Consider the following 20,630-nt stretch of genomic DNA (forward strand, 5'->3'; position numbering starts at 1 on the left):
CTTGTTACTTGTCCCAAACAACACAAACACATACTTGTTACTTGTCCCAAACAACACAAACACATACTTGTTCCCCGTCTGAAAACAACACAAACACATACTGGTTACCCATCCCAAACAACACAAACACACAGCGGCACCCACCTTCTCCAGAGGCACTGGGGTTCGACAGCGGACTCGCGGCGCCCCACTGATGCCAGGAAGGCGAAGGGCCAGGCCAGCAGCATCATGAAGGCAGCCATGAGCAGCCGGATGGGGAACAAGGTCACCGTCATCAAGGCTATCTGCAGCAGAAAGGGACACCATACCGTAGTATCAAAATAGTAGTATCAAAAATCATAATACTACATTACACAGCAGTCATTACATTAACGCAAATCACTGAGCATATTATAAACACAATAAGACTTCATTCGTCAATATGTCCCCCTAAAGAGTGGAAAGTGAAGGATGAGGCTAGCAGCGTCATGAAAGCGGTCAGGAACAAACGGAGAGGGAGCAGAGCAAAAGCAATCAAAACTATCTGAACATGAAAGAAAGGAATGGATGATTACAGCATCAAAGAGTTAATAATCATAGGATATGGCGTAGGGCTGTCTTAAATACTTCGAAGCTTCGTTCGATGGGCATGGGATTCGAATATGAAAAAAAAAATTGAATATATTAACACTTTGGCTGCCATGGGTTAAATTAATGATATACCATAGATTGCCAGCGCTATTTGTCTATGGAGAACGTCCCCTTCTTTGCAGGGCTATAACTTTTTAAATTCTATTGCTACATTGCCATTATTAGGGCCCATTCAAAGTCCTATATGTATTGTTCATTGTGTAGCAACGTTAAACTTTTTCATTCACATATTCATAGTAAAGTATGGTCTAATGTATAAGTATGTTTTCATCTCTTTCTGCAACTTTCTCCAGAACGTGATATATAGCCCCAAATGCATTATATTGATGATGAAATACAGTTTGATGGCAATCAGCGCGATATAAAAAATTCCAACTAGACGTACTTCTAGAAGTTACTACACGTCATCTGATGTTGACCGGATGGGCGAGGGGGCGTTTATAATTCCGTGGGCAGCGTTATACCAATCATCTAATGTGGGTCAAATGTGGATAAAAGCAGTTAGTATCGAAGATGGTAACGTTACACGCTGAAACTCACCCCAGTCTCCGCGCGCCGTTGGGCGATCATCGTCGAGTAGAAATTTTATCATTATGGGATATATTATTACCCGGTCCATCTCCAGCTTGTATAATGGTATATACGTCCAAATCATGTTGTTTATCGAGTTATTGGCAATCGATCGCTATGTAGAGTGACGAGCTAGAGTGCCGGAACCTATCCCGAGTGGCCGGAAGCAATAGGGCCGACCAGCAAAACCTCTACTGCGCTTCCTGTTAAGCAGTTGCGCCGATCGGCCACCAGATGGCGCTCCTGAACCGCCAGAGAGCTCAGTGGGTCCTGCTGGTGAATCTCAGGCCAGCGGAGGGGGAATATGAATCCGATTCCAGATTTTTGAAATATTGATATAAGGACGATGTACAGCGTCCCCCGGCAACTTTAGCATCGCCAGCAAAGACGTTGTAAATCGTTTTTAGGCAGTCAAAGTGTTAAAAACATATTTAAAAGAAAATGTATTATTATTTTTGTGTGCGAAATCAACTCTGCCTCTCTTTGTTAATTACAACAAGCAATGCTGTTTGTTATTTAAGATGAGGTCGGACTCGGCACTGACAGATTTGTGTTCATTGTGCTGCTTTTATAAAGCCTCAAATGACGGCTTACAATATTTCATGAAAGCAAAGTGTTTCGTTTGTCTAAGATTTAAAAAGGTTTAAACTTTACAGCACTGACAAAGTTGAACAAAGTGCTGTACAAGTCCCACAACAAATAATAATTATTATTATTTTTATCTTGAAGCTTCGAATTAAAATCGAATCTCGGCCCTGAAGCTTAGAATTCCAAAAAAACTATTCGAAGGTCAGCCCTAATATGGCAAGCAGTCAGTCGGCCATCTTCTGGTAATCGGAAGGTTCCCGGTTCGATTCCCGCTCCTCCCGGCAGTGTGTCGAAGTGTTCTTGAGCAAGACCAAAAAAAGACCCTAACTGCTCCCAATGAGCATGGTTGCCTCTGCCGTTGGTGTGTGAATGTGTGAGTGAATGTGAATGGGTGAATGTGATGCATAAGTTGTAAAACGCTTTATAAATGCAGTCCATTTACCATTTTACTGTGATAATCCACAAGGGGAACCGAGCAAGAAGCCAGCAAAACGCAGTCATACAATCTCACAAAATGGCAACAGCAGTCGGTAACTAACAAAGGAATGGAACAGAAAGGCTGACTGGACCTTGTTCAGAAAAACAAGCCTACCCAGAATAACGACATGGATTCAGTTAGTCCCATTCTCCACTCTACTAAGAAAACAAGCCTTTCCGACCATAGTCTGGTCCCGCAGTGTTCAGATAGGATAGGGTGTCAAATAGTGATTGTGCTTATCTTCACAGCCTTTTATGATCACATAAAATCAGTGCTTATCTTCTGTCAACATTTGTCCCGCTAGCAATTGCTACTTGGCAGCAGGCAGTGGCCCAGTCTCTCTCCCCTGACCGTGGGCCACCGCAGCGAGCAAACCGCCAGCTACATAAACATACCGGTAAACAACACTTATTGAGTCCAACCTCTCCTCAAAACAAACAGTTACATGCTTAGAATTAGCTCTTTCAGAATACAGGGTTCCCACAGACATTGCAAAATGAAATTCAAGGACATTCAAGTACTTTCCTAACCACTATTTTTCATTTTAAAAGGGCATTTAAAAGGATACAATTCACTTTTAAATGCTATTATTTATCCAATATTTATGGCTTAAAACGATTTCCGACAATTAGTTACTTTAAATAAAATAAATGTCTTTCTTGATTCAGAACAATTTTATCATGGATGAACAAAACTTTCAATGTGAATGGTTGATTTGAATTTCAAGGACTTTTAAGCACCTTGTTAAAAAAATTGCTGTTTTCAAGGAATTCCAGGCCTTGACTTTTTTTTTGTAAAGTACTTCAAGTACCTTGTGCGAACCCCGAGAATAAAACTCCCCCAGTAAGGAAAGTTTAAGCGATAAAACCAAACCAGCAGCACTACAACCAAATGTCGAACAAATGATAGACAATAGGTATGGAATCAAAACCCAAATAACCTCCATTTGATCAGATTTTTTATTTAAAATCTTAATTTTGAACATGTAAATAAAACAAACAAAGCATTCATCTCTAGCAATAAAAAAAAAAAAAAAAAAAAAACATTTTACATGTTCGAAAAGGAGTAGGAAGAAGTATACACTTATTTAATCCTACCCCTTTTCCACTACTAAAAATTTATGTAATTCCTTACCGATTTAAATCCTTACAAAACAAATATATATATATACAAATATATGTAAAACATGAATAAAATAAAATAAATTAGTGTCAAATCCCTTCTTCATCCCTGTACCTCGTGAAAATAATTTCTTTATAACTCTGTTTGAATTGTATTATATTTGGACATTGCTTAAGCACAACATTCAGACTGTTCCACAATTTCACAATATTTAAATGAAATGTCTTCTCCTGGTAGTACGTACACTAAGAGTTTTTAAATTGAGACCCCCATTCCCCAGCCATGGAAAAATAAGAAGGAAAACACTATTCAAGTCGTTTTTCAAATCCCTCAATGATTCTCTATACAGTAGATGTGTAGCTTACATGTGTAGCAGTATACATTAAAAGGCCTATAGTCCAAATTTGAGCTATTTCGGGCCGACCAATTTCTATTAGCCTAGTTTTACACACAGGCTACTTTTTCTAGTTTAACGTACGGTACAGTCATTTTAGACAGACGTGTGTGTGGATTAGCCCTGCTACAGGCTATAAGATATTTGGGATGCACAATATAGCCCACCGACAACCATATCTGTATGTTTATAAGCAAAACCGGGCAGATAGACCAACAAATATCGGCTGATGATAGCGAGTTATTTTTGTCATCGTGGGTCTGGTGAGCAAAACCGGGCAGATGTGGACAACCGATGATTATTTCTGTCTACATTTGCGAGATTGTGTTATTATTTTTGCCATGTGGGTTTTGTTTGGGTACTTGCAGCTGCACCACAGGCTTGTAATAGACATCAGAAACCTAAATGAAGACACATTATTTTAAATGTTTCAACGTTTCTCATCACGTTCAGTACAAAATGTTACTTTAGTTTATACCGGCCATAAGAGAAACTGTATTATTATTATTTAATTTTTTTTTACATTTATTTAACCTTTATTTACCCAGGCAAGCAAGTAAGAACAAATTATTATTTTATTTATTGTCAAAGTATGCATAATGTTGTGTTAATTACACAACAAGAGATATGTAATGTTAATTACCTGAAATGATAAAGTTTTTTGGGGGGGGGGGGGGGGAAACCCTGCATATATCGGTATTGGTTGATATCGGTATCGGAAATTAAGAGTTGGACAATATCGGTATATCGGTATCGGTAAAAAAGCCAATATCGAGCATCCCTAATTTCGATCTTAAAGAATATACATAGAAATATATATCCCAACCCAAAGAATATGATGACAAGGTGAAATGTGTGTGTTGCATGCATGTATGTGAGATGGTGTGTCAGTGCCAATATCGAGCATCCCTAATTATTAATGTGCTTTCTTCGCTGTGTAAATGCAATTAAGACTTCCATCTCACGATCCCTATCTCAGCCTCTGTGTATAAAAGGAAACAATCCCTTCAAATTGTTTACTTCCTCTGCATCCTCTCCAGATGGGAATCAATGATATTAAACATGGCATTACTCCAAAACCTCGCTCCTCATTCTTCCAAGTCTCTTCACGCACACAAGAGAAAATGAGCACGATGACATAACTGTGAATGTTGTAAACTTGTCGATGGTGTGTTTCCTACAGTATATTGCTCGTGCTCACTGTTGTGCATGATGTGTGCGTGTGCACTATGCATTCTGTGCTGGTCTTCCAGGATTAATTATTTAAGATATTATGAGATATAACATTGTATGTTGCAAGGATAGTGAAAGAAGGCAGATTAAACTCCACGAAATAGTCTATTTAACTAAGGTATGTGTGCTACAAGCTAGGGCATGGCAACCCCCCCCCCCCCCCCCCCCTTTGCTAAAAGGGGTCTCGGTTGGAAAAGGGTTTGAGAACCTCTGCATTATGCATTTGTTGAAACATTTATCCAAACCCAAAGCATGAGAATGCTGCACGGATGTCACTTAGAATTAAAACACTAGACTTCCTTACAGTTGGCTTCCTTACAGTTATGATTGGAGGATCTAGAAAAGAGGGCAGGGTTTGAGATAGGTGAATTTAAGCTACTGTAGGCTTCTGAGCCTTAAAAGCAAAAGAAGAAAAAACAAAACCATACATTTGTGTCCAAGTTCTTTAATTGTCAAATACACAACAATACCGGGGCATTGCACTGACTCCACTTAAGAAGGAACATGCCAACCAACGTTATGGGAAATGCACTTACAGACTTCTCCAGAGTCAAGCAAGATACCGATTTCCTCTAGGGCTGCTTGATTGTGGCAAATATCATGATTATCTTGGTTGCTATTGAAATCAAGATTATTAAACACGATTACTCATAGATTTGAGAAAATCAAATGCATTCATTGAACTTAAGCCAACTAACGCCTCTACCGGAGTTTTAAGCTAGCCACTTCTCATCCGCTTCTATTCATTGTGATAAGCTAGGCTAGCATGCAACCGGATAGCTCAGTGTTTCCCCTGAAAAAAAATTCAGCATCAAGTTAAATGCATCAATCTGGTGCACTTTGAGAGCAAAATAAAGAGGCTAGATCTATGATGAACTTTGTGCTCAAAACACAAAATCGACTAGACTGCAGTGCTTTCTCCCTGCAGCCTTTTCCTCAGGTCAGTCTTTTACATTAACACTTTCAGTGCCAGCAGGGGGCGCACGATTTAGTGCTTGAATGCCCAGCATCCACTTCAATGTTAGCGTTAATAATATCTAATCTATGTTTTAAATTATGGCTATGTGTCTAATCTGCCCGTCGCTTATCAATGACAAATAAAAAGATTCCGTGATAAACGCCCTGTACTGGAATATTCTAGAACGTTGTAATTTTTCGGCCTATTTATGAATTGTTTTCAAATAAACGCTAGATTATCGAGAGTATATGTGTACGTATGCACGCTATATAGGCGATCTGAAAAATCCATTCTCTGATTTCCTCAAAGCCATCGCCCACACAAACACACACAGGGCGAACGCTGAGAGCTCAGCGAATACAACTCTGATTATCCCAAGACTTGTAAAATAGATTCCTTACCTCAGATCAGATGTTCTCCAAAAAGATCATTCCAATTCCTGATCGCCATTCCAAAAATCGATCGCTTTTATTGATCCAACGCTACATACTGTAAACACATATTCCACGCTGTTCTGATGGTCCACAATGAATCCGATCGGCTCGGGGTACATGCCTGAGAAGTAAAATGTGGATTCCGGATTTTTCTTTTCTCATCCATTTTCATTGAGTCCATTCCAAAAGGGTGCATTACCATCTGGGAGACGATAGGGGGCGGTTTTTTCACATCTGAGCTCCTGATGGGGCTGGTTTACCAACGGGAGACTCCGTTGATGAAATATGAATTCAGATCGCTAATAAAAAAATAACACGCTAATTGTCGTGGTGGGCATTCAGGGGGCGGGCTGATAACACGTGTTATCACGTGGTGGGCTCTCAAAGTGTTAAGCACCCCCCACAGCCCAATTGAAATGATAAAAAAATATATATACTTATAATAATAATAATATTATAATTTTTTTCTATAAATTCTTTTTTAGTAGGTCCTAATTCAGCAGCAGCGCAGCGCCTCTGAAAACTGGCCTCAAAATAGTAAAAATAAATATAATATCAAACTCGAGTGTCATGTTAAGCGCCCTAGGGTTGGGTAACGTTCACATTTGAACCGATACAAGTACCAGTTCCTGGAATTCGGTATTGGTACCTTTTTTCCATATTTTTTGTAATAACAAAAAATATATATAAAGTTTATAAACATTGTTATTTATTTAAATCAACATTATCTGGCCATCCAATATTATCAAACTCTTCTGACCTAGTCTGGTCGTTCCAAAGACCCAAGAGACGGGAGTGTAATATATATATATATATATATATATTTGTGGAAAAGGCTCCCTATTGTATAGTAATATTACAATTACAACCCTCCCCCCATGCTGCTATGATGCCTGAATTTCCCCAAGGGGATCAATAAAGGAATATCTTATCTTATCTCTTATACTAAACGTGTAAAGGAACCGAAATCTGGTACCAATTAATTCTACTAGCGTGAATCGGTACTCGGTAGTACCGATGTAATTCGGTCTGTACCCGTAAAAAGCGCCCAACCCTAGCGCCCACCAAGAAAGCTCATGGGGTGGCTCAGACCAGGGGCTTGGGAGGAGAGGTTCCACGCTGCAGCTCCCCAGTGAATGTCTAACTGTGTGACAGAGGGATGGGCCCAGATGATTTCATTATTTTAGTGATACAACCAATAAAAAGCTAAATGTTTCAACTTAATTTCTTTTAGAAAATGTGTTATATTGTAGCGTTTACCGTTTACTTGTTTCCAGGAGTATGTAGGTTAATCCAGCCTTACTCTGCACTATAGGGAGGTGTAGTGGTTACATCATTCCGTTTCTGGCGGTCCACCTCGCAAAATTGCAACGTATTTCCCCATTGCCAATTTCTAAATCACCTCGTATAAAACAAATAAAGCATGACCATTTGCATGGTGTATCTTTCTGTGCATATTCATCCACAATCTATAGCTCAACATGAAAATATTCGCAATTAATCGTAAAAGAAAATCGCCTAATTTTATTTCAACCAAAAATGCTTAAACAATAGTGATAGAAGGGAACTCATTTTGTGCAAAAATGGAAAGCTTTCCAATGTTCATGAGGCAGAATTGTTACAATAGCTGATAAAGCGGTCCAAAGTGACGTCAGACTACACCTCCCTATATGGGCCTATTGCTACCAGTTTGTGTTTGAAGTAGGGATGCACCGATACGACTTTTTCAGTCCCGATAACGATACCGATACCTGGGTTTGGGTATCGGCCAATACCGATACCGATCCGATACCCATTGTCAAATGTTCCCCCCAAAAAAAGTAAAAGAAATAAAATATTTAATCCACGTTTATTTTATTTTTTTATTCGAATATATTTTGTTTTTAAGAGTTGTAATGACAAGTGTGTTTTTGATTTGTTGTAAACAAAGACAGAAAATAAACTTCATTCATTCAATTAATAAACTGTATGCCTCACTGTCACTGTGTGGAAGAGACTGGGATCATTCTTTTGTGCAAGGCAACATCAGGCTTGACTTAAAACATTACTTTCCTAACTTAGTGAAACTAAATGTAACAAATTAACACAGATATAAATGTACTGAATGGTTATTTCTTATTTTATTTATTATTAAACAAATATATACGGTATATATATATTTTTTTTTTTTACGATACCCGATCCAGCTATTTGACTGATATCGGCGGCCGATACCGATACCAATATCGGAGCATCCCTAGTTTGAAGCCTACTGTACTTAACCTACAGTTCAAATAAATACCTTTGGAATACATTTAAATGTAATGCATTTTTTGTATAATTTGTCTTTTGCTCTTTTAATAAGAAATGCAGTTTATTACAGCCTCATGTAACCTCACAGATAGGGATGTCCCGATCACGTTTTTTTGCTCCCGATCCGATCCTGAGATTTTGAGTATCTACCGATACCGATCTTTCCCGATCCGATCAAAAAAAAAATATATATATTTTTATTCAACAAACATGACCATGTTCACGTCTTAAAGTCATACTGAGGCCTTAGTTTTGGTTTTAAATTGCATATCATCATTCATTTATTTATTGTCAAACAGAGCAGAAGAATTTTGCCAAAACAAACCAATAGTATCCAGCTGCAGAACGGCAAGCCATTCTGAAGAAGGTGTGTTCACACCGAAAACGTCATGATTACAGGCTGCCAATAAATTTGGAAAAACCTGGAGTGCGTGCCTGGACATTGTTTCCCTATTTTTTATTGCTGGGCGATAAAATGATAACGATAATTATCGCGATATATTTTTTCTCGATATATAATAAAAAAAAACGATAATTAAAAATCGATAAAAATAAATAATAATAATTTTTTTATTATTATTTGTATTGTGACCTGCAACAGGGCAGCTTTAAAACCAGAGATAGTGGACAGACTTCAACAGTGGTCATAAGATAAGACTTAAGCTAAACTAGGGCTGGGTAACGAAATGTGAAACTTTCATGGTATCTATCAAATTGCTTCAATACTCATTCGGTATCGAATGACACCGTGTCATCGGTGTCAGTGAGACAATAAGCATGTTTGTTCCAAGATATAACATTTCTTCTGTTCAAACAATCCAAAATGTAACAAAGACTCTGATTGGCTCACACAGCACACGCGACACACATAACTCAGCAAAGTAAGGTATCGGAAAAAAGTATCGTTTTGGTATCCGTATCGAATCCCAGGTACCGGTATCGTGTCCCAGGTAATACCAGGTACCGTAGCTACAACGTACAACACTGGTTTCAAAATCAACCTAAGGTACACCTACCACTGAATACATTTGGTTTTCAGTTCAACTTTGTCCTTTCTTCTGCCTCTTGTATGGATATTTCACTATCATCGTTTCTTCTAAGCATAACAAGACCTTCATGAATATATGAATATAGAGGAAACAACAACTTAGCTCAGTCTAAAATGTTCAGAGTGGAATAAAAGCCTCTATCTTGAGTATGCACTGTAGCTCATTGCATACAGGCCCAGGCTGGGCGATATGGCCAAAAATGATATCACGATAACGTAGGGCTGGGCGATATGGCCAAAAACGTTATCGCGATAAAATTATAAAATTATTTTCATACAACTCGATATCGATAATTATCGTCGATATAATGTCTGTCAAGTTTAATTAACTTCTTATGCCCGGCGCCGATGGACGGGCTAAACCCTTAGAAGTCTAACCTAAATAGCTCCTCCTCCTGAGAATTTCCCCCTTTTTTTTTGTTACATAATATAAAATTACAGATTCATACCTTCAAAATAAGCCATCAATTGTCAAATTTGAGACGATAGTTTTCAATCAATGTCCTATCAAACATTCTGGTAAAATCCTAACACCTTTTCAATACAGGACTTGAAGTAGAATCAAGTTCATTCAGCTATCTGATGAGAGAACTACACTCCCAGAATTCAATGTGATCATTGTCACTAGATACATTTCACACCTGAGCAAAGGCCCAGTCATTCCTTTGTTATTCCAGTGAATGGACCCAGCAGGAGGCCTAGCCGTGTGTGTGTGTGTGTTTCTGTGTGTGTGTGTGTCTGTATCTACAGTACTGTACCATATCAAAAAAAAATAAGCAAACTAGACTAGATGTAAATGTAATGTGTAAATGTGTAAATGTAAATGTGTGTGTGTGTCTGTCTGTCTGTGTATGTGTGTGTGTGTGTCTGTGAAACATGTCTTGTACTCATTTACCTCACTAAATACAGCAATGTGTAACTGTAGATTTCAAGAGAGAGAGAGAGAGAGAGAGAGAGAGAGCGACATTTATAATAATTATATTATTAATTAGTTTTTTTACACACACACACTAATAACATGATCATAACCAGAGAAAACAAGACCAAAGACAACTGGAATAGAATATCACACAATTTTATTAAAAACACATAGAGAATAATAATCAACAAGAAACATCAACTGTATCAATTGTATTGTACAATGAACAACCCTATATATCACTTTTGGATTACAATAGTAATACAAGGTGCCTCATATGATATTTGGCAGAGCGCGCGACCACAATGAATGTAGGCAAAATCTCCAAAAAAATAAAATTATGCACATGTATTAAAAGAAAAAAAAATAGGTGCCTCCTCATGGTTGTATCTGCCTGTTTTGTATCACACTAAGTGATATGTGAAAAAGCAGTTCCTGTCTGGAATGAGACAGAGGGCCACACCACATTCACCGCACTTCCAGGGGGTCTTCATCTTACAATGTACGCAAAACAGGCGGCCAGCCGTGGCCTTCTGGGATTTATCTGCCTGTTGCGTGATCGCAACAGGTGAATGGTTCCTTGGTAGGCGGTCCACTGGTGCTGTGGGTAGATTGTCCACTGGCACCTGTACAACTGTGATGCCACACAGCTCAGCTACCAGCTCCTGCTGGAAGACCAGGTGGGTCATCGGCTGCACCTGCTGCTCTCTGCACAGCTCCATGTGAAGAAGGTAGGAGTTAGTGGCGGCAATGTCCAGATAATGATAGAGCAAAGTCCTGTACCATCGCATGGTCTTGTGGTGTGCAGAGTAGTACTGGATGAGTTGGTCAGACAAATCAACGCCTCCCATGTACTTGTTGTACTCCAGGACAGGTGTTGGGCATGCAATGTTCTCAATGGACCAGGTCTCACTGCGCTTGTTTTTTATTCTCCTCAGCACAGTTTTTCCAGCGAATGACTCGTGGATTGTGGAGCAAACAGAGACTTCACGTGTGTCCATCCACTTCACAAAGACCAGTGGGCCATCACGTAGCCACCTGATGGTGCCCCTAGCATCCTTCTTTTTGAGAGCATTCACCTCTGTGCGGGGGCATTCTTTTCTGTTGTCTCTGTACGTTCCACATGCTCCGACACCCAGGCTATGCAGATCCCTGAAAAGCTTTGGACTTGTATAAAAGTTATCGACATACAAATGATATCCCTTGCCCATGGGTACTTGCTTGAGGTGTGCTGGCTTTATTTCCCTCTAAGTGCTATATTTGCAATTGAAAACCACACCCACAACAGAGAGAGAGAGAGAGAGAGAGAGAGAGAGAGAGAGAGAGAGAGAGAGAGAGAGAGAGAGAGAGAGAGAGAGAGAGAGAGAGAGAGAGAGAGAGAGAGAGAGAGAGAGAGAGAGAGAGAGAGAGAGAGAGAGAGAGAGAGAGAGAGAGAGAGAGAGAAAGAGATACAGAGATATACAGAGAGAGACATTTATAATAATTATATTATTAATTAGTTTTTTACACACACACACACACACACACACACACACACACACACACACACACACACACACTAATAACATGATCATAACCAAACCAATTTCAAATGTATCATCAAGTACAAAATAGATTTGATCGTAATATTTATGAGAATGCATGTTTTTTCACACTACAGGAGGAGTATGTCACAGTATGATATCATAATCGAACATTCTAGAACCTTAACCTTAACCATGCCTAACCTTAACCGGCGAAAGAATACACGTGTAAAAAAAAAAATCACGTTAAAAAAAAATTTTGTATGGGATTCGAACTCGTCAACAACGGACCGCAGGAGCGCAGGACCGCTGCTCTGCGAGGTGAGCTGAAGCGCTGAATGAAAATCATGGAACAGTAACAGGCCACCTCTCTACTCTAGACTAGAGAGCTGTCATCACCGTGATGCGCGCTGAATGAACTGCGAACTGCAGGACTATTATTATCAACGACAGACAGTGAGAAACACAACCCCCCCCCCCCTCTCGCGCTGAAGAATATGCATATTAGATCACTCAGTGATTAACACCTATGCGCTGTTTGTGTGTGCGCGCGTGCATGTACGTGACGCGTTGTAGTTTCGGGGGAATACAGGGATATTTAGAACTATACAATTGAGCAAGAATTAAACATATTTACAAGTCGTATTATGTTTAGCAAGTAAGGATACATATAGATTACACTATATGCACTCGAAATTGTCTTTGTTCTATTTTTACAGATTTTTGAAAAACGGGACTTCCTGAGCATTTGTGAGAGATTCTAATTCTTTTGTTCTCCGCCCACGGGAGCAATAAGCCCGTTGACTTCTAAGGGTTAATAGCATAGATATATATAATAGACTTGTTTTGCTGCTGCGAATGTTGATGTCGTCATCAGTCCGCGCATGTTAGCAGTCAGTTAGCCGACAAGCGGAGTATCTCATGACAGACAATGTACTAAATATTACCCTAAAATACTCTCTTCCGCCCCAATATATTGAAACGACGTCCACTGTATACCCCACACTACTATAAACGTGGCCTCAGAATTCACGACACACACATACTCGGCACGTAAATATATAAAATAGTGCCGCGCAAGCTAGTTATCCTAGCCAGCCTGTTGTGTCTAAGTGGTGTATTCCATGACAATGTAATAAATATTACCCTAAAATACTCTCTTCCGCCCCAATATATTGAAACGACGTCCACTGTATACCCCACACTACTATAAACGTGGCCTCAGAATTCACGCCACACACATACTCGGCACGTAAATATATAAAATAGTGCCGTGCAAGCTAGTTATCCTAGCCAGCCTTGTTTACTACTAGAGTCCTACCTCTCTACCCAGAGGTGCACCGCAGGTCTCCTTCACTGTCGGCCATCTCCTTCACTGATTGGTTGTTAGTGCATGTGCTGATATCCAAGCTTGGAAAATCGATATATCGAAACTTTGCGACCACGTTTCATGTTTATTTCGAGGAAATAATTTATTGCGATAGTTATCGTTATCGTTTTATCGCCCAGCCCTACGATAACGATATGATAATGTTATATCACTCGATATCGATAATTATCTATATTGTTATAAGTATTAACACTTTCAGTGCCAGCCGACGAGAGATCTCGTTTTTAATCGTTATTTTTTTAATTATCGATTTCCATTCATTTTTCATCAATCTAGCCTCACGTTACCAGTGGGGATCTGTCTGAACTCAAACAGGGAAAATACCGCCCCTATCATCTCTCCGGATGGTACTGCACCCCTTTGGATTCGATTGAATGAAACACATGGAGAGAAAAAAGTCCTGCTTCCACATTTTACTTGTCAGACAAGTAACCGGAGACAATCGAAGTCATTGCCCACCACCAGAACAGCGGAGAATATGTGTTTCCAGTACCCAGCGTTGGATCAATAAACGCGATCTATATTTGGAATGGTGATCAGGAATTGGAATAATCTTTTTGGAGAACATCTGATCTGAGGTAAGGAATCTATTTGACCAGTCTTGGGATAATCAGAGCTATTTTCACCTATATATCAGCGTGTGTGTGTCTGTGTGTGTGATCAGGAAATAAGATAATCGATTTTTCATATAGCGTGCATACGTACAGATATACTATCGATAATCTAGCGTTTATTTGAAAACGATTCATAAATAGGCCGAAAAATGACAAAGTTTTTTGTGTATTCTAGAATATTCCAGTAAAGGGCGATTATCACGGAATCTTTATATTTCCCTTGAAAACAAGGGCTTTTCAAAATGCTATAAAACGAAAATGAACCGATAAAAAAACAATCCGTTTCGACAATGTTGACTGCAAACAAATCATTGATAAGCAACGGGCAATTAGACACATAGCCATAATTTAAAACATAGATTAGGCGTTTTAACGCCATCATTGAAGTGGGTGGTGGCACTCAAGCACAAAATCGTGTGCCCCCTGCTGGCACTGAAAGTGTTAAGCACAGAATTTAGAATGTGTGTACGTACAGAAAAATCTGGATTTATCACACGTGCGTACACAGGTTCTATGCACACTCCGTGTTGATAAATGCCACTTGTTCTACGCTCCGCGCTCGTGCACGGTTTTACGTATTTGCATATAGAACCGCCCGTAATTAACCATATGGTCATGAAACACCCCCATGAAATGTGGAAAAGTGGACTAAGCCGAGCGAACGCCTGGGAGAAATACACAACAGGCTGACAGACGTGTACACGGTGATGTCGGATATGATATCTTATTAACTTCCTAAAGACCATTGCTGCCTGGGCAGCAAAACACTAATAAAGACCATTGGTGTCATTAATAACCATGCTGGAATATGACTGCTTTTTCTTCGTTTCGTTCGATTAATACCCAGGGATTAAAGTTCTCCGTCAATTTCATTCCAAATCGCGATGGATTTTCCGTAAATTTTCTACCTGCATATGATTTGTAGAGGCATACAATCTATTTTGATGTCGGTATTAGGTAGCCTATATAAACAATAATACGAGAGCATATACAAGAACCTTTCTATTCACATAACTGCATTTGTGATGGAGCTTTGACAGCTACATGGGTGGTAATGGTCTATTGCTCGATCCATCTCCAATATCACGATGGACCGTGCCATGTAGCCTATGTATAGCCTGCCTATGTGATCAATAAAAACGCGAACTTGAATCCCATCGGGCATAACAAAAAATATTGTTTGTTTCCGGTTGCCGACCGACCCTGCCGATTTAGGTGCGACCCAATATATTTTATGAGTTTTTAAAAAGATTATAAAAAAAAAGCTGATTTTTTTATATATTTTTTTTAGAATAACGTTTCATAGAAATCTTAGTCAAACCTTTAGTATTATGGATATTAAACATGCTGGCAGAGTACATGCATCCATGTTGTTGTGAACACTTTAATTAAATAAAGAAATTCCCTATCCATAGTCGCCGTGGGAAAGAATAAAATAAAAAAATAAAATAAAATAAATTCCCTACCTACCCATGCCTTAACTGACAACCAACAGGAAACAAACAATTTTTTTTTATGCCTCATCATATTTATATGTTGTGTCTGTCCACTATGTTTGTTACTTTGTTATTTTTTCCCCCTATGTAAAGCGACATTGGGTCTCTTGAAAGGCGGTATATAAAATGAAGCTATTATTATTATTATTATTATTATTATTATCATCACGTCTGTGCTGGAACTCACAAATAGACTGTCTTTTAGTCTCAGTGAAGTTTCAACGGAGGTCATCTATTCTAACCAACAAATTGAAGTAGAAAGCATTTCGTTGTGACCAATCTTATTTGGAAACATGACACAAAATAATAGTATTTCTCTTTTTATTTTAAACAATATTTAATCGCGTTTGGAGGTGGGTGTTCTGCGTCTGCCCCCCGTGCCAAACAAGCAGGCCAACCTCTTGTTCGAGTGTGAGCCCGTTATAATTACACTACCGTCGCTATTTTACAATTAACTATAATGAATTACGGGTCATACAGAACACGGCAGTGTTAAAACTAATGCACGGAAGCTTATTTCCGCGTCTGCAGTCTCCATATTCTACCGCTGGGCGCCAGGTACGCACAGTCCGAGCTGTGCGTATATATACGCACAAAGTCAAGCACACGTTCAAATTGATAAGTCCCACACTTTGCTTAGAAATGATCGTACACACGGGTTACGCACATATCTGTGGGTACGCAACATTGATAAATGAGGGCCCAGGGGCGTTGATTAGTTCTGGCTCTGCTAGTTTCTTTTCTATCTTTTGGCGCTTTTTTGGTGGACAAACCACCGCACATGTGCACCGTGACTCGTGACTAGCTCTGCTAGCACACATAGCCTATAATTTTTTTTTATTTATTATCAATCGATATCGATTATTCAAATATATCACGATAATTATCGTTATCGTTTTATCGCCCAGCCCATTACAGGGCATAAGAACAAGCAGTCTTCACAAGGTCAGAGTTCACACAGCAGGGAATCTGTAAAGTGAGCCATTGTTGAAGTGTAGGAACCAGCCCACCGCTCCAACATAGCAGTGATGTACATTAGGTAGTCCCAATGAGGGCTTTTGTATGTAAACAAATACCAGTGCCTATCACGTGTCTCAGACAGAGAAGACCAGACTAACTTTACATACAGGATACTGGTAAAAATGGTAAATGGCTGCATTTATATAGCAATTTTTATCCAAAGTGCTTTACAATTTGTTCCTCACATTCACCCATTCACAACGATGGCAGAAGCGACCATGCAAGGTGCCGACCTGCTCATCGGGAGCAGTGGGGGGCTGATTGAGCAGCATGTTGTGAGCCGTTCGTAATCAGTCATTAAGTAGTATCATTTCATATATCAATAAAACCATTCAAAACATGTTTAACCCAGGAACAATCAGTGAGCACGTCAGTCTCATGAAAACATTATTGTACAGTCATCATGTGGATGACCCACAAGAAACATTCCTGTCACTCCCTCCGGTTGCCAACCCAATCATTCCCCACTAGATCAAAACAGCACGCTGGGAATAAACTCCTTATCCACTCACTGCTGCTTTAGCTGGATCAACAGAGATTAGTTGGTCAATTGCTGCCTTTCACTTGTAAAAAAAAAAAAAAAAAAAAACAGAAATCACACTGGAATGAAAAGTAGCCGGTTTTCCCAAATCCAAACGCATAAAGTAATAAATTAAATCAGTCTAAAGATTCACAGCTCATCTTTCGACACATTTCTGACAACAACCATTGTTTTACTGCTTAGCTCACTGAAATGATTTAGGCTGACAACTTCCTAAGGGCCATTTGACACCAGACGGAGAAAAAGGCCCACTTCAGCACTGCTTTTGAGCGCTTCAACTCACCCATTTGAATCTCCCTGTTCAGACCAGCCGTGGTTGCAGAGCAGTTGCACAGCAGTCGCAGTGATGGGAAGCTTTTTTCCTGGCCTGTGTAAGCGGTTCTGTTGCAGATTTGCCATTGAAAATACATGTAATCTGTAAATTTGTTAAACCTGTGATAAATTCTTTGTGGTTTTAGATAATATGCAATACGTATATTTAAATAATCAGAAGTAATAGAAAATCAAAATATTTCAATGGCTTTTTCATTTATCTTTAACACTTTCAGGCCCAGCAGACTCGGTTGATGAAATATGAATTCAGATCGCTAATAAAAAAATAATCACGCTAATTATCGTGGTGGGCATTCAGGGGGCGGGCTGCTAACACGTGTTATGTCGTGGCTGGCATTCAAAGTGTTAATTTATCCCGGCCTAGATGTTGGCCAAAAACACCTCTCCTGGAGTTTTAAGCTAGGCTAGTGGTCTGTATCCGCTTCCATTCATTTGTGCTAAGCTAGGCTAGCTTGCAGCCGGATAGCTTTCTATTACACACAGAGCGTATCAGTCTTCTTGTCTGACTCTGGAGAAGACGGCAAGCGCATTTTCCATAATGTTGGTGTGCCCCTTTGAAGATAAATCCATATTTTCAACCATGACCCTGTTTTTCTTCAATCTAGGTTCATACAAGTCAGATTTAGTCAACTGGACCCCTCGAGTTGGCTGCGGCTCTCTGCAACTTATGCATGTGGGAATACAATAACCATTGTCTGAGGTAGACACATCAGCAATATATGATATATATTTGGCCTAAAAAGGACATGTCTTCTTAAAAAGAACAATACCACTGCTTCTGTTTAGATGCTCAAAATCTGCCTGGTAAATGGACTGTCCAATCCATAGGTTATAGCCGGCAGGTGAAGTTCCCATCCTTGGCTGCACTATGGTCTACTGCACACTCTTGTGTTGGGGGATACGATGCCAAGTCGGCTCATACACAACAGGAGGTATTCATTCACCTACTGCCTTTCAGCCTGTTAGCCTGCACACCTGACAACCCACTGCACTAGGGGTGGACGGTATAAACGGTATACGGTATAAACGGTATGAATTTGCTCTACGGTATGGATTTTGACTATACCTTGTAACCGGTAGAGCAGCTCTAAAATAGCAATGACGTCATGTAACCACAGCGCGACTATTTCACTCGCATTTGCCCCTAAAAATAGATAGAATTAGTCATAGATAATAGATATGTGCAAACTGGAAAAAGTTATTTAGGAGGCTTCGCGCAGTGGGCGTGTCAACACGCAATTGTCATTTCATAATAAACACATATCACCGCGGCGCACAGCAAGTTTCAATTTCAGTTCCTGGCATTTTTAACCAGTGGAGAAAGGTAAGAGATTTCCCTATCGTTTTTCTTATATGAATTATTCTACGTTAATAAAACATACCTGGTGATCAACTACAGTTTGCTGTGAACATTATGTGTAGTGTTCTCTGTTCTGACGGCTGGGCAGCGCGAGCTGGATGCTGGATTTTGCGAGAAGCATATGCAGCTGCAGAGCCGCAGAATCCACCATAACCCACCCATCTGTACCGGCACAGTGCAGTACTCCAATTCAGCCATTGGCAATTCAGCCGTTGGGTGGGGGGCGCTGTTGAGCCGGGCCTGTGACCGGACCTGAAAGCGCCCCTACTCTGCGGCTCTGCAGTTGCATACTATTGGGATTCGTTGGGAGCAGCACAGAGTCTCGACTCAGGACTTATTTTATTTGGAATATAATGACTGTATACGCAAAAGTAGCCTAGTTTTAAGTTAAAATATTATAAATCGACATGCCTTGAGGATGTCATTATTTATATAGCCTGCCTATCAGGCAAAAAAAATATTCGAACGGAAACACTGATACCGTGATATATACCGTTACCGTCTATGTTTCAAATTATACCGTGATATAAATTTTAGACCATACCGTCCACCCCTACACTGCACCCTCAGAGACTGGTCTGATCTACACAACATGTAGGCTACCCCGTTTCAGACTATGACCCTTCCTTAACTCAGTCTGTGCCAACAACGAGTATACTCGTTATTGGGCGCCATGTGTTGAACGCCAACAACGAGTAAAGTCGTTATTAGATCATTCAATCTTTTTCCTTTGATCCCCGCTCTACAGACTTGCCCGGAGCGCTCTGAATCACTTTGGCACAGCCACATACACTGGAACTGCAATGCCGATCGAATCTCACCAGATGGCAGTATCGTCTACCATTTGAACTCTGATAGTATAGTTCAGACAGTGTCTGTCCTGACTCACTCTGTGGGAGAGGAGCTCTTCCAAAGCAATCGCAAGCAGATCCACTCGCCTCAAAACCTAGTGTCCAGTAAACAACGTGTAATTATTACATATAAACTTGTAATCGCGATCGCCGGTGGGATCATTGGAATTATTCTTTTTGGATTACCTTCTGGCTAAGGTAAGAACCCCCTATGTCTATTTTACCGAACGTGGAACGGCTTGCTGTACCGGTCATAAACAAGGCTTTTTCTAACGATCGGATTTTCGGGGTATGACTACCCGATAATGTCCATATTATTTTAGCACAATTGCACTGTATTTTTATTCTGATTTAGTGTATATACCCCTACTACAACTAGTGATGCACGATATATCGGCCGCCAATATAATATCGGCCGATATGGCCGTTTTTCTACACATCGGTATCGGTCCGATATCAAGATAGGGCCGATATATATATATATATATATATATATATATATATATATATATATTTTTTTTTTTTTATATTAATCTTTTTACATGTTTTGGCCTTAAATCGTTTCAAAATATCAGTCATTTCTAAAAATAAGTTACAAAAGTTAAAAAAAATAATGCGTTTTGGAAAATAGCTCTTTATTTGATTATCATAAAAGTGTTTTCTATACAGAGATATCGACATCGGTAAATATCGGTATCGGCCAGAACAGCAATATTAATATCGGTATCGGCCACAATTTTCACATCGGTGCATCACTAACTACAACCCTGCAAAATTGTACAGCCCTGTCCTATATAATATTCTACTGTATCTTTATTATAATTTAGTTTATATAT

At 39.6% G+C, this 20,630-nt stretch overlaps 1 protein-coding gene across 1 annotated transcript in view; it reads right to left on the minus strand.

Moving 5' to 3' along the window:
• Positions 1 to 20,630, minus strand: part of LOC311245750 (lysophosphatidylcholine acyltransferase 1) — a gene marked incomplete at both ends in the record, with an annotated part of 164,662 nt that overhangs the window by 119,840 nt on the left and 24,192 nt on the right. The window contains one exon of the mRNA XM_084335722.1: positions 145 to 284. Coding sequence (XP_084191848.1) covers positions 145 to 284 — 140 coding nt within the window. The remainder of the gene's footprint in view (positions 1 to 144; positions 285 to 20,630) is intronic.

Source organism: Notolepis coatsorum, assembly GCF_963971535.1.
Source record: "Notolepis coatsorum genome assembly, chromosome: 19".
In the NCBI taxonomy this organism is placed as follows: domain Eukaryota; kingdom Metazoa; phylum Chordata; class Actinopteri; order Aulopiformes; family Paralepididae; genus Notolepis; species Notolepis coatsorum.